The following is a 13467-nucleotide window of genomic DNA, read 5'->3' as shown; positions in this document are numbered from 1 at the left end:
TAAGCTCTAGGCTGTAAGTTTGTGGTGGGCAGGGAACGTGTCTGTTTACTGCTGCACTGTACTCTCCCAAGCGCTTAGAACAGTACTATGTGACCCAGTAAGCACTCAATAAATACCACTGACTGATCGACCAACTAGCTCAGACTGAACGCCAGCCGGGAGAGTCCATCTGAGAAGTCTGAGGTGGCCGGTGGACTTGGGGGCGGGTGGTTTTGAGGGGCCGTGTGAGCCCCGTGGTCCAGGCCCAGCCTGGCAGGGGCTTCGGGAAGACCACGATGCCGAGAAGCAGACTTGGGGACACCGCCAGGTGCCCCCAACTAACGGGCCCGTCAGGCAGCGAAGGACGACCTTCCGGGGAATGGGACATAGGATGGATTGCGAGCGGCACAGAGGCCTCGCTTGGCCACCTCTCCAGCAGTGATGACCGGTACCTCAGCTTCATCTTCCGACCCCCCACCCCACTTCCGATCTACCCCAACCCCGCCTCCTCATCCCGCCAAACTCTCTGAGATTTGAGCACCATTCTCCTTATGGATTTTTTTTCTTTTCTCCTGCTATCTATCTCGCCTGTCCCGCCATCGACCCCCGGCCCACGTCATCCCCCGGGCCTGGAATGCCCTCCCTCTGCCCATCCGCCAAGCTAGCTCTCTTCCTCCCTTCAAGGCCCTGCTGAGAGCTCACCTCCTCCAGGAGGCCTTCCCAGACTGAGCCCCTTCTTTCCTCTCCCCCTCGACCCCCTCTCCATCCCCCCGTCTTACCTCCTTCCCTTCCCCACAGCACCTGTATATATGTATATATGGTTGTACATATTTATTACTCTATTTATTTATTTATTTATTTATTTTACTTGTACATTTCTATCCTACTTATTTTATTTTGTTGGTATGTTTGGTTCTGTTCTCTGTCTCCCCCTTTTAGACTGTGAGCCCACTGTTGGGTAGGGACTGTCTCTATGTGATGCCAATTTGTACTTCCCAAGCGCTTAGTACAGTGCTCTGCACATAGTAAGCGCTCAATAAATACGATTGATTGATTGATTGATATCTAAGGTCCTATGTGACCCTCCCACTCATAATTCCCAGCTGTAACTCCCATAAGGCCGGGAACCTGGAATCTTTCTTTCCTTCTCAAATCCCATTTCCCCACGGGACAGGCAAGAGGGAAAGGGGCGGGTGGGGCCTTTGGACTCAATTCCCCACTTTCTTTCCACAAGTAATTGGTTTTTGTTTTTTAAACGGGGCCCGTCCTCCCTTGTGCGGGATGGGAAATTTTCTGGTACACACCGAGAAGCCGAAGTGGCAATTACTAGGCAACCCAATGGAGTGGGCGTTCTCTTACTTGGTTTCGCAGTACTGCCCAAAGTAACTCTGCCCGCATTCGCATGTGTATCCGTGGGATGAACTGGGCTTGTGGATGCAGGCGGAGACATGTTCGCATGGGTTCAGGTTACACACGTCAACGCAGTTGCTTCCAAAGTACCCTGGGGAGACAAGGTTATAAACTTACTTCGGCCACCTTAATTTACGATTCCCATGTCTGAGAAAGACCGTCTATTTTGAGCTTTGACTCATAACCTATTTGAACACTTTTCTCAGCTAGGGCCTCTGTTGGTTTTCAGCTGATTGCCTCCACGGACTGGCGAGTCCTTCGTGTTCTAACTCACGGGGGCTTCGAGCTTCCTCCATTGAGGAGGTGGGGGCCGAAGCCAAGGGATCGGGAGTGAGACTGCAGAGCTCACGGTGAAAAGAGGTGTACAGATAGGTGCAATATCACTATGGAAATTATCTTGTTATTCTCTCTCTCTCTTTTTCTTAATGGCATTTGTTAAGCATCTACTACATGCCGGGCACTGCATTCATTCATTAATTCAATCAATCGTATCTATTGAGCGTTTACTGTGTGCACAGCACTGGACTAAGCATTTGGGAAGTACAAGTTGGCAACATATAGAGACGGTCCCTTACCCAACAACAGGCTCACAGTCTAGAAGGGGGAGACAGACAACAAAACAAAACATGTGGACAGGTGTCAAGTCGTCAGAACAAATAGAATTAAAGCTAGGTGCACATCTAGCGTGTCTCCCAACTCTGCTGGGCCCTCCCAAGCGCTTAGTCCAGTACTCTGCACATAGTGAGCGCCAAAGAAGCACCACTGACTGAAAAGCCAGGCCCCGAGTCGTGGCGGTTACCGGGGTCACAGACGCAGGAGAAACTGTCCCAGTCGTCGCTGCAGTAGCTGTTGAGGGGACACGGGCTGGAGTCGCACGGGTTCTCCACTTCGCAGCCGTCCTGCACTCTGACTCTGGTGGCGTCGTCCACGTTCAGGGCGGCTGTGTTGGTGGAGGTCTCTCCCATTCTCACCCCCTGAGGAGAACACCACCGTCAGCTCGGTTTACCTCAGGAGGCAGAGAGCTTAGCCCGCCAAACTCTCCTCTCCGTAAACTTGTTGATGGCAGGGATCACGTCTACTACTACTCTATTATCCTCTCCCAAGCGCTCCGTACACCAGGCTTTCCCTGGCTAAGCTCCCTTTTCCTTTTCTTCAACTCCCTTCTGCGTCACCCTGACTCCCTCCCTTTATTTATCTCCCTTCCCAGCCCCACGGCCTTAGGTACAGATCTGTAATTTTATTTATTTATATTCATGTCTGTCTCCCCCTCTAGACTGTAAGCTCATTATGGGCAGGGAATGCATCTGTTACGTTGCTATACTTTACTCTCCCAAGTGCTTAGTACAGTGCTCTGCACTCAATAAGCACTCAATAAACACAACCGACTGAATGAATCAGGAGTTTTGTAGGGCTCTTGTCCAATATGATTGGATTTACTTTCTGGATGAATTTTTTTAAAAAAAGAAAAGAAAAAGCTTCTGGTTTCAAAAAGGACTGAGTTTTTTCTGCAGACAGGGTGGGGACATGGTTTATATTTTGATGACCGACGAGTCCGGAGCGATTCTAGTGTTTTCAGGAAACCACCGTCTGAGCAAACCCGGGACCAAAAGGGATCTGAAAGTTTTCTGAAGAATCAGGTCTGTCGTCTCGGTCCCTACCTGCATGCAGCCGTGGAAACCTTGCTGCACGGAGACTTTGTCTTCAGAGATCCCGCCGACGATGACGCTCTTCATTTTTAATCCAGGAAGCTGATTTCCAATCTGCACCGTACTCTGTCGAAAATGAACACAGGAGATAGCAGACACAGGTATTGCACCGAATTGGACATTTTGAGACGAAAGTAGCGACTAAGGCTAAAAAGAAACCGACACATGAGCATCTTATTAAAATGAAGAGAGGGAGGTTATAGAATTTGACCATGCTTCTATTTGTAGTCAGGAGACTCAAATGTCCAAATATTAAGCCGCTGCTGGCGGCTATCTAGTGCTCTGGAAGTCTATTTTCATCATCATCATCATCATCATCAATCGTATTTATTGAGCGCTTACTGTGTGCAGAGCACTGTACTAAGCGCTTGGGAAGTCCAAATTGGCAACATATAGAGACGGTCCCTACCCAACAGTGGGCTCACAGTCTAAAAGGGGGAGACAGAGAACAAAACCAAACATACTAACAAAATAAAATAAATAGAATAGATATGTACAAGTTAAATAAATAAATAGAGCAATAAATATGTACAAACATATTTTAATGGCCAAGGATCTACTGGATAGAGCCCTGGCCTGGGAATCATGGATTCTAATCCCAGCTCCACCACTTGTCTGCGGTGTGTGACCTTGGGCAAGTCACTTCACTTCTCTGGGCCTCAGTTACCTCACATGTAAAATGGGGACTGAGACTATGAGCCCCTTGCGGGACAGGGACTGTGTCCAACATGATTTGCTTGTATTCACCCCAGCGCTCAGTACAGTGCCTGGTACATAGTAAGTGCAGAACAAACGCCATCATTATAATAATAATAATAATAATGGCATTTATTAAGCACTTACTATGTGCAAAGCACTGTTCTAAGCGCTGGGGAGGTTACAAGGTGATCAGGTTGTCCCACGTGGGGCTCACAGTCTTAATCCCCATTTTACAGATGAGGGAACAGGCACAGAGAAGGTAAAAGTGACTTGCCCAAAGTCACACAGCTGACAATGGGCGGAGCCGGGATTTGAACCCATGACCTCTGACTCCAAAGCCCGTGCTCTTTCCACTGAGCCACGCTGCTTCTCTAATATGACAATGATGATAATAATAATGATAATAATGGCATTTGTTCAGCGCTTACTATGTGCCAAGCACCCTACAAGATAATCAGGTAGGTAGATACAAGTTAAATAGGTAGCTACTGTCCCACACGAGGCTCACAGTCTAAGTTGGAGGCCTGAATTCAGGGGACAAACATTTCTCCATTCATTCATTCGTTCAGTCGTATCCATTGAGCGCTCCTTGTGTGCAAAGCACTGTACAGAGCGCTTGGGAGTGTACAATATAACGACGACATATCCAGTTCTGAATCGCCTGGTCAGACAGACCGGTCGAGTCTTGGTGGGGCTGGCAAACATCCAGGCGGGGCTGCCACCTCTGCCGTCCCAAAGACAGCCTCGTTTCCAAATCAATCAATCAATCAATCGTATTTATTGAGCGCTTACTGTGTGCAGAGCACTGTACTTAGCGCTTGGGAAGTACAAGTTGGCCCCTCGTCCCCCTCTCCATCCCCCCCATCTTACCTCCTTCCCTTCCCCACAGCACCTGTATATATGTTTATACATATTTATTACTCTATTTATTTATTTATTTATTTATTTTATTTGTACATATCTATTCTATTTATTTTATTTTGTTAGTATGTTTGATTTTGTTCTCTGTCTCCCCCTTTTAGACTGTGAGCCCACTGTTGGGTAGGGACTGTCTCTATATGTTGCCAATCTGTACTTCCCAAGCGCTTAGTACAGTGCTCTGCACATAGTAAGCGCTCAATAAATACGATTGATGATGATGATATAGAGACAGTCCCTACCCAACAGTGGGCTCACAGTCTAAAAGGGCTCACCCTCGGCGGGCCAACGTGAAAACTCCCTCGCTGGGGTTGAGGAACTCGGACGGAGCGGGGTGACGTCCGGATGGGCGGAATTGGAACCCGGGGTCTGGGCCCACCCCTGAGCGGTTCTCAGGAAAGATCCTGGTCGCGGGTGCCGTGACTGACCTGGTGCATCCCATAATCCAAGGACATGACCGCCAGGTACTTGATGTCTTTGCCGTCCTTGGCACTCTTGAGCTCGATTAACAGATGATGCCATTCGCCGTCGTTCACACGCGCCTGAGTGAGCTGCAAGGTGGCCACCAACTTGAGGCCTTGGAACACTTCCAACTGCACGTGGCTGTTTACAATCTGGGGGAAAGAGAGGCTGCGGCTGTTTATTTCTCTACAGTCACATCTGCTCCCACCCCCTGTCCCAGCTGTGAATTCATTTTGGTATTTCTTAAGTGCTTACTACGTGCCGGGCACCGTTCTAAGCACTGAGGGAGATACGAGGTAATCAGGTTGGACACCGTCTTTGTCTCACATGGGGCTCTTGGTCTTAATCCCCATTTTACAAGTGAGGGAACTGAGGCCCAGAGAAGTGAACTGACTTGCCCAAGGTCACAGAGCATACAAGTGGCAGGGCCAGGATTAGAACCCGGGTCCTTCTAACTCCCGGCCTGTGCACTACCCACTTGGGAATGCTGCTTCTAAGCTGTTTGTTGTAAGCAGAAAACATGTCTACCACCTCTGTTGGAGTCTCTCAAGAGCTTAGTACAGCGCTCTGCATGCACTCGATAAATATCAACTGATTACATGATTTTTGCCTATTAAGGATCACTTTTAGATTAAGAATCTCCCTTTAGAGTGTAAACTCCTTGTGGGCAGGGATTATGTCCTCCAATTCTATTGTTTTGTCCTCGATACAGTCCTCCGCACAAATTAAGTGCTCAATAAATACTACTGATTGATTGATTGAATTAGGAGGAAGCAGAAGCGGCATGGCCTGGTGGAGACAGCATGGGTTTAGGAGTCAGAAGGACCTAAATTCTAATCCTAATTCCGTCACTTGTCTTCTGTGTGACCTCCTCTGTAAAATGAGGATTAAGACTGTGAGCCCCCTGTGGGACAGGGACTCTGTTCAACCCGACTGACTTCTATCCACCCCAGGACTTAGTAGGAGAAGCAGCGTGGCTCGGTGGAAAGAGCCCGGGCTTTGGAGTCAGAGGTCATGAGTTCAAATCCCGGCTCTGCCACTTGTCAGCTATGTGACTCTGGGCAAGTCACTTCACTTCTCTGGGCCTCAGTTACCTCATCTGTAAAATGGGGATTAAGACTGTGAGCCCCCTGTGGGACAAGCTGATCACCTTGTAGCCTCCCCAGTGCTTAGAACAGTGCTTTGCACATAGTAAGCGCTTTATAAATGCCATCATCATTATTACCAGCACTTAGAACAGTGCTTTGCACATAGTAAGTGCTTAATAAATGCCATTATTATTATTATTATTATTATTACAGTGCCTGGCACATAGTCAGCGCTTAACAAATACCACAGTTATTATTATTATCATTGTTTGCCTAAGGACACACCGGGTAAGTGTCAGAGGCAGATTAGAATCCAGGCTCTCTGACTCAAGGTTCTTTCCCACAGGAAGAGCAGCACTGCTTAGTAGAAACAGCCCAGACTGGGAGCCAGAAGAACCTGGGTTCGAATCCCGGCTCCACCACATTTCTGCCGTGTAACCTCAGGCAAGTCACTTCACTCCTCTGTGCCTCAGTTACCTCATCTGTAAAAGAACGGGAATTAAGAGTGTGAGCCCCACAGGGGACAGGGACTGTGTCCAACCTGATTAACTCGTATCTACCCCAGCACTTAGAACAGTTCTTGGCACACAGAATATGAATTATTATTAATATTATATTAATCAACAGGTAATTCATACAAATATGAATACAAATTCTGGTACTTGTTAAGTGCTTACTATGTGCGAAGCACTGTTTTAAGTGTTGGGGTATATACAAGATTGTTATTATTATTATGCTGGTACTTGTTAATCACTTACTCTCGTTTTTATTATTTTTAGGTCAGATCTATGGTCCTTAGGGCAGAGCACGGTTTACCTCCCTCTCCTCCCTCTTCTTTCCTCCCTGCCTCTAAACTCTCAATCACCAGAGTTGGGGAGGAAGAGGCTAGAGAGACTCTAATGGAGCCCTGAGCATTGAGGCCTGCAGTGGAAATGCTCCCCATGAGGGCCTAGGAGTGCTCGCTCAGAGGCCTGTGGGGTGTGACTGGGGGGGTGCATCCCTCATAGCCCCCTAACAGGGAGTCCCCCCCTTTCACTTCATGCCACTGCGGCGGACTCCACTCTCACAATAATAATAATAACTGTGGTATGTGTTTGGTGCTTACTATGAGCCAGGCACTGTACTAAGCACTGGGGTGGATACCAGCAAATCGGGTTGGACAGGGTCCCTGTCCCACGTGGGGCCCACAGTCTCAATCCCCATTTTCCAGATGAGGTCACTGAAGCCCATAGAAGTGAACTGATTTGCCCAAGGCCACAAAGCAGAGAAGCGGCGGAGCCGGGACCAGAACAACCGTGGCGCGTCGGAGGTGAACCCCCCCCGCAACTGCCACCGGCCATGGAGCCAGAGGTGGGTTACGTGAGGAACAACTTTCTCTGCATCACCCGAGTTGCAGACAGCCGGGATAATTTGTTCCCATCATGTCCCGACCACAAACAGAAAACCGGCCCCAGGCTCTGACGCTGTTGGCTAGGTTTTGGCCCAGACAGGCTTCCGCCGCTGAAGGACCATCGGCCTTGGAAATGACAAGTTTGGGCCGGAGGAGAAGAGTGACAGCGCCGGTTTCTTGTCTGCGCAGCTGGGACTTGAGCAGAACCCGGATGGATTGTCTGGGAACGGGCCTTCCATGCAGCCTCCGGGGCGGGAATGAAGGGAATCTCACCGCCATGGGCTACACTGAGGTTAGGGGTAGGGTGGAGGAGTTGATGGGGTGGGTGGTACAGGAGGAAATGATGGCTCAAGCTGCCATGAGAAGGAGCGGAGCTACAACGGGGAAGATCACACTTGGGCATGGAATACTGAGGGAGGAGCTTCTGGGGGTGGAGACCAGAAGTGGAAAGGGGACTTGAAAAACAGGATGGGGGCAAGGAGTGCCATTTTCCAAATATCCTTTGGTTTGAGATTTGGAAATACTCTAGGTGCTTACACTAGGCTTACAACTGTGCAGTCTGTGACACATGCCATACAATAATCCTGATAAAAATAATAATGGCATTGGTTAAGCACTTACTATGTGCCAAGCACTGTACTAAGCCCTGACGGGGATGTAAGCAAGTCAGGTTGGACACAGTCCCTGTCCCAAGTGAGGCTCTCAGTCTCAATTCCCATTTGACAGATGAGGTAACTGAAGCACAGAGAAGCAAAATGACTTGCCCAAGGTCACCCAGCAGACACGTGGTGGAGCTAGGATTGGAACCCGTGACCTTCTGACTTCCTCCCCTGTGCTCTATCCATTATGCCATGCTGCTTTTCTGCTGTAGTTCTTGCATCCATGTCTACATGCTGGCACGGGGAAATTCTGGCACACTCTGGGGTGGGGTAGGGGGTTGGAGGGGTGGGAGGAAGAGAGTTGGAAGTCAGGAACTGCAGATTCAGAGAATCTGAACTGAGGCCCAGAGAAGCTAACCTACTTGTCCAAGGTCACACAGCAGGTGCGTGGCGGAGTCGGGTTTAGGACTCGCAGGCCTGGGCTCTATCCACAGGGCCACGCTGCTTCTCAATTCACCATGAAATATGTGCGCTCAGGGTTTTCTTCGGATGAGCTCACTGAGGGCAGGGAACACATCTGCCATCATTTGTATGGTATTCTCTCAAGTGCTTAGAACAGAGCTCCGCAAATAGTAAGCGCTCAGTAAATACCAGCAATCGACTGAGTGACTGATGAAAATGGATGATTAAGGCAGAGATGATAATAATAATAATAATGGTATTTCTTAAGCGCTTACTATGTGCCAAGTACTGTACTAAGCACTGGGGTGGATAACAGTAAATAGGGTTGGACACATTCCTTGTCCCATGTGGGGCTCACAGTTTCAATCCCCATTTTCCAGATGAGGTAACTGAGGCATAGAGAAGTGACTTGCCCAAGGGCACACAGCAGACAAGTGGCGGACCGGAGATTAGAACCCAGGACCTTCTGACTCCTCTGCCCGGGTTCTATCCACTACGCCATACACCCTCTAGACAGTAAGCTCTCTGTGGGCAGGGAATGTGTCTGTTATACTATCCTCTCCCAAGCGCTTAGTCCAGTGCTCTGCACATAGTAAGCGCTCAATAAACAGGATCGATCGACTGACTGATGAAAATGGATGTTTAAGGCATGAGATGGTATGCTCATCCCTCCTGACCGTAAGGTCGCTGTGGGCGGGGGATGTGTGCTCTGCCCACACGATTGATTGATCGATCGATCGATCGATCGATCCGTTGCCGGGCACCAGCCGGGCCCTTTTCCACATTCGGTCTGGACAGACCCGGGGGTCCCACCTGAACGTTGATCTTGGAGGCCGTCCCGGCACTGGCTTCCACGAGCACGCCGTTCCCTCTCCGCGTCCTGAACATGAGCCCCAGGTACCACGGCACGGAGATGGTGATGTCCGGCTCTCCCCAGAAGAGGATGCCGTCGCCGCTGAAACGCTGGGGAGAGGGCATGGCTGCAGGCCCGGAGACAAAGAGGCCAGAGTTAAGGGGGGAGATGGAAGACTTCAGGGACCGTGCTGGATACAGGGCCGGAGGAACTAGCTGGCTGGACCTTTTCCGGCTGGCCCTGGGATGAAACGTTTCCACAGTGGCTCTGAGGAGGAGGAATCCTGGGCCTATCTGGCGGGAAAGCACCAAAACTCACCCTCTTAGAACTTTGCTCCTCTAATGCCCACCTTCTCACTGGACGTCCAGTCTATCACACTGCCGACCCCTCACCCACATCCTACCTCGGGCTTGGAACGCCATCCCTCCTCAGATCCCACAGACGATTACCCTCCCTCCCTTCAAAGCCTTCTTGAAGACCCACCTCCTCCAAGAGTCCTTCCCTGCTTAAGCCCCCATTTCCTCTTCTCCCACTCCCTTCTGCGTCGCCCTTACTCCCTTTATTCATCCCCCCACTCCCAGCTCCTCAGCACTTACGTCCATGTCTGTCACTTAATGATTTACTTATAGTCACGTCTGTCTCTGTAGGCTCGTTGTGTGCAGGGAATGTGTCTGCTTATTGTTCCGGTGCACTCTCCCAAGTGCTCAGTACAGTGCTTTGCACCCAGTAAGCGCTTAGTAAATCGAATCGAAGGAACGGATGAATGAATGAAGGGAGCTGAAGATGAGCGCCCCGTTACCTTGCTCACAGTTCTTGCCCCCGAAGCGCAGAGGGCAGTCGCAGAGGTAGGTGCTCCACTTATTCACGCACGTGCCGCCATTCTGGCACCAGACGCTGTCGCAGTAGTTGTTCTGCGCGGAACAGCCTGAGAGGGCACAGAGAGGGCACCTTTCCCTCCACCCCACCCACTGGGAACGCCCATCCACCCGCCCGGAGAGTGCCCAGTGGGGTGGGATGACGGGGGGCCCACGCCGGTTGGCTTCGTTTTTCATAATTCTTCAAAATAACTGGGGCAGACAGGCCCGGGGCCTGGGAGAAATCCATCAGTGAGCCCGCTGTTGGGTAGGGACTGTCTCTATATGTTGCCAACTTGTACTTCCCAGGCACTTAGTACAGTGCTCTGCACACAGTAAGCGCTCAATAAATACAATTGAATGAATGAATGAATCAGTGGTGTTTATTGAGCGCTTGCTGTGTGCGGAGCCCTGGAATAAGCGCTTGGGAGAGAACAATGTAACAGTTGGTGGACATGTTCCCTGCCCACAGTGAGCTTCCGGTCTGGAAGCATTGGAAATTCTAAGGAAATTCTAGAGAAATTGGGCCAGGCCCATCATATTGCCCTCCCAAGCACGGAGTACAGTGCTCTGCACATAGTAAGTGCTCAATAAATACAACTGATCGGTTGAATGGGGGCCAAAGAAGATCTTGAGAAGCAGCATGGGATAGTGGAAACCGAATGGGCCTGGGACTCAGAAGGACCTGGGTTCTGAACCCGGCTCTGCCACTTGTCTGCTGTGTGACTTTGGGCCAGTCACTCCCCTTCTCTGGGCTTCAGCTCCCTCATCTGTAAAATGGGGATTAAGACCGTGAGCCCCATGTGGGACAGGGACTGTGTCCAACCTGATTCGCTTGCCCAGTGTTCAGAAAAGTGCCTGACCCTCAGTTAAGAGCTTAATGAATACCGTCATTATTATTACCTGCAAGGGTGCCATTGTTGGCTATGAAACTCGCCATGTCGACGGGCCTGCTGTCGACGGAGAGGTTCCTCATGCAGCCGACGAACTGCCTGTTGTGCACGGGGAAATCTTCGGGCAGGTTGGGGACTCCACCGAGCAGAAGAGGCCCCGTCAGGTCCAGGGATCTACAAGGAAACAAGCCAAGGAGCTGGATCCACTGGGCTCCGGCTGTCGGAGTACACGTGATCTGGGGTCCACACGACCCGTTCATGGGACGCTGGGCCTTTGTGAAGCCAAGGGTTTTCAAGATTTATGGCCCAGTGGATAAAGCCCGGGCCTGGGAGTTGGAAGGACATGGGTTCTAATCCGAGCTCCATCGCTCAACTGCTGTGTGACCTTGAGCAAGTCACTCCCCTTCTCCGGGCCTCAGTTCCCTCACTCGTAAAATGGAGATTAAGACTGAGAGCCCCTCGTGGGACACGGACCGTTTCCAACCAGATTTCCTTGTATTTACCCTAGTGCTTAGAACAGTGCTCGGCACGTAGTAAGCCCTTAACAAATACCACTATTATTATTATTGTTACTATCATAACCACAGGCCTTTTTCTTCACAAATTTATCTTTTCAATTCTATTGAGTTCTACTTCCAAGAAAGAGTTCGGTCAAGCGACGCTATGGGGCTGGAATTCTGTTCTGGACTTTCTCCAAGACGGGATTCCAACACCATACGAGTCGTACAACAGGTGCTTTAACCCCGGGGGTGTGGAACACTTGAGTCTGGGAGGAATTTGGAAACTCTCACGCGATGGGGGTTCGGGTCGGCACTTACTTTTTGGAGCCGGTTTGGGTGCCCTGGGCAGCGCACGTGTAGTTGCCGATGAGCTCCCCGAAACGCACGGCCACCGCCGTGTCGCAGTCGTCCACCGTCACCACGGCCACCTTCTCCCCGGAGGGACCGTGGGGGATCCCCAGACGGCCGATGTTGGGCTTTCGGAGAGAAACAAAAACAAACACAAACGAGGCGCAGAGTCAGTCAGTCCATGGACCGTCAGTGAGGACTGGCTAGACCAGGGCGGCGCCAGTTGGCACGAGTTGGCACACGGGCGTGTCTGGGAGCACATCCTCTCTCTCTGACGCCTTCTTTTCTGCTTCCCTAACAGGGGGGAAAACTCCCTCTCCTAGGCAAACTGGATTTTCCATGGAAAAAGAAAACTGGCCTCAAATAACCGCTTCCGGGTCCGGCCTGTTCCACGCAGAAGAACTACTGCTGCCAGAATGGTGGCACATGCGTGAATAAGTGGAGCACCTACCTCTGCGACTGCCCTCTGTGCTTTGGGGGCAACAACTGTGAGCAAGGTAACGGGGTGCTCATTTTCAGCTCCCTTCATTCATTCATCCGTTCCTTCGATTAGATTTACTAGGCATTTACTGTGTGCAAAGCACGGTACTGAGCACTTGAGAGAGTGCAGCAGAACAATAAACAGACACATTCCCTGCACACAACGAGCTTACAGTCTTGCGGGGGAGACAGACGTGACTATAAATCAATCAGTAAGTGACAGACGTAAGTGCTGAGGAGCTGGGAGTGGGGGGATGAATAAAGGGAGTAAGTCAGGGCGACGCAGAAGGGAGTGGGAGAAGATGAAATGGGGGCTTAAGCAGGGAAGGACTCTTGGAAGAGGTGGGCCTTCAAAAAGGCTTTGAAGGGAGGGAGGGTAATCGTCTGTGGGATCGGAGGAGGGAGGGCATTCCAGGCCAGAGGCAGGACATGGGCGAGGGGTTGGCAGTGAGATAGACTGGAGGTCCAGTGAGAAGGTGGGCATTAGAGAAGCATAGTTCTGAACACTGATTCTAAACCCTGAGCACTTTGAGAAGTTACAAATTTTCCAATATGTTTGTATATATGTATATATGTTTGTACATATTTATTACTCTATTTTACCTATAAATATCTATTCTATTTATTTTATTTTGTTAGTGTGCTTGGTTTTGTTCTCTGTCTCCCCCTTTTAGACTGTGAGCCCACTGTTGGGTAGGGACTGTCTCTATATGTTGCCAACTTGGACTTCCCAAGCGCTTAGTACAGCGCTCTGCACACAGTAAGCGCTCAATAAATACGATTGATTGATTGATTGATTGTACGTATCTCTCCCCCTTCTAGACTG

The 13467-nt window shown here is 50.2% G+C and overlaps 1 protein-coding gene across 1 annotated transcript in view; it reads right to left on the bottom strand.

The window, feature by feature from the left end:
- The window catches only part of CELSR1 (cadherin EGF LAG seven-pass G-type receptor 1), a 181305-nt gene that overhangs the window by 52387 nt on the left and 115451 nt on the right, over positions 1 to 13467 (bottom strand). Inside the window, exons 6-13 of the mRNA XM_038756093.1 lie at positions 12132 to 12289; positions 11324 to 11487; positions 10366 to 10491; positions 9527 to 9693; positions 5141 to 5326; positions 3048 to 3161; positions 2189 to 2363; positions 1339 to 1480 (exon numbers count right to left, since the gene is read on the bottom strand). Of these exons, the coding sequence (XP_038612021.1) occupies positions 1339 to 1480; positions 2189 to 2363; positions 3048 to 3161; positions 5141 to 5326; positions 9527 to 9693; positions 10366 to 10491; positions 11324 to 11487; positions 12132 to 12289 (1232 nt within the window). The remainder of the gene's footprint in view (positions 1 to 1338; positions 1481 to 2188; positions 2364 to 3047; positions 3162 to 5140; positions 5327 to 9526; positions 9694 to 10365; positions 10492 to 11323; positions 11488 to 12131; positions 12290 to 13467) is intronic.

Source organism: Tachyglossus aculeatus, chromosome 14 (genome assembly GCF_015852505.1).
Source record: "Tachyglossus aculeatus isolate mTacAcu1 chromosome 14, mTacAcu1.pri, whole genome shotgun sequence".
Classification (NCBI taxonomy): Eukaryota; Metazoa; Chordata; class Mammalia; order Monotremata; family Tachyglossidae; genus Tachyglossus; species Tachyglossus aculeatus.
This window is presented reverse-complemented; position numbering and strand designations above follow the sequence as displayed.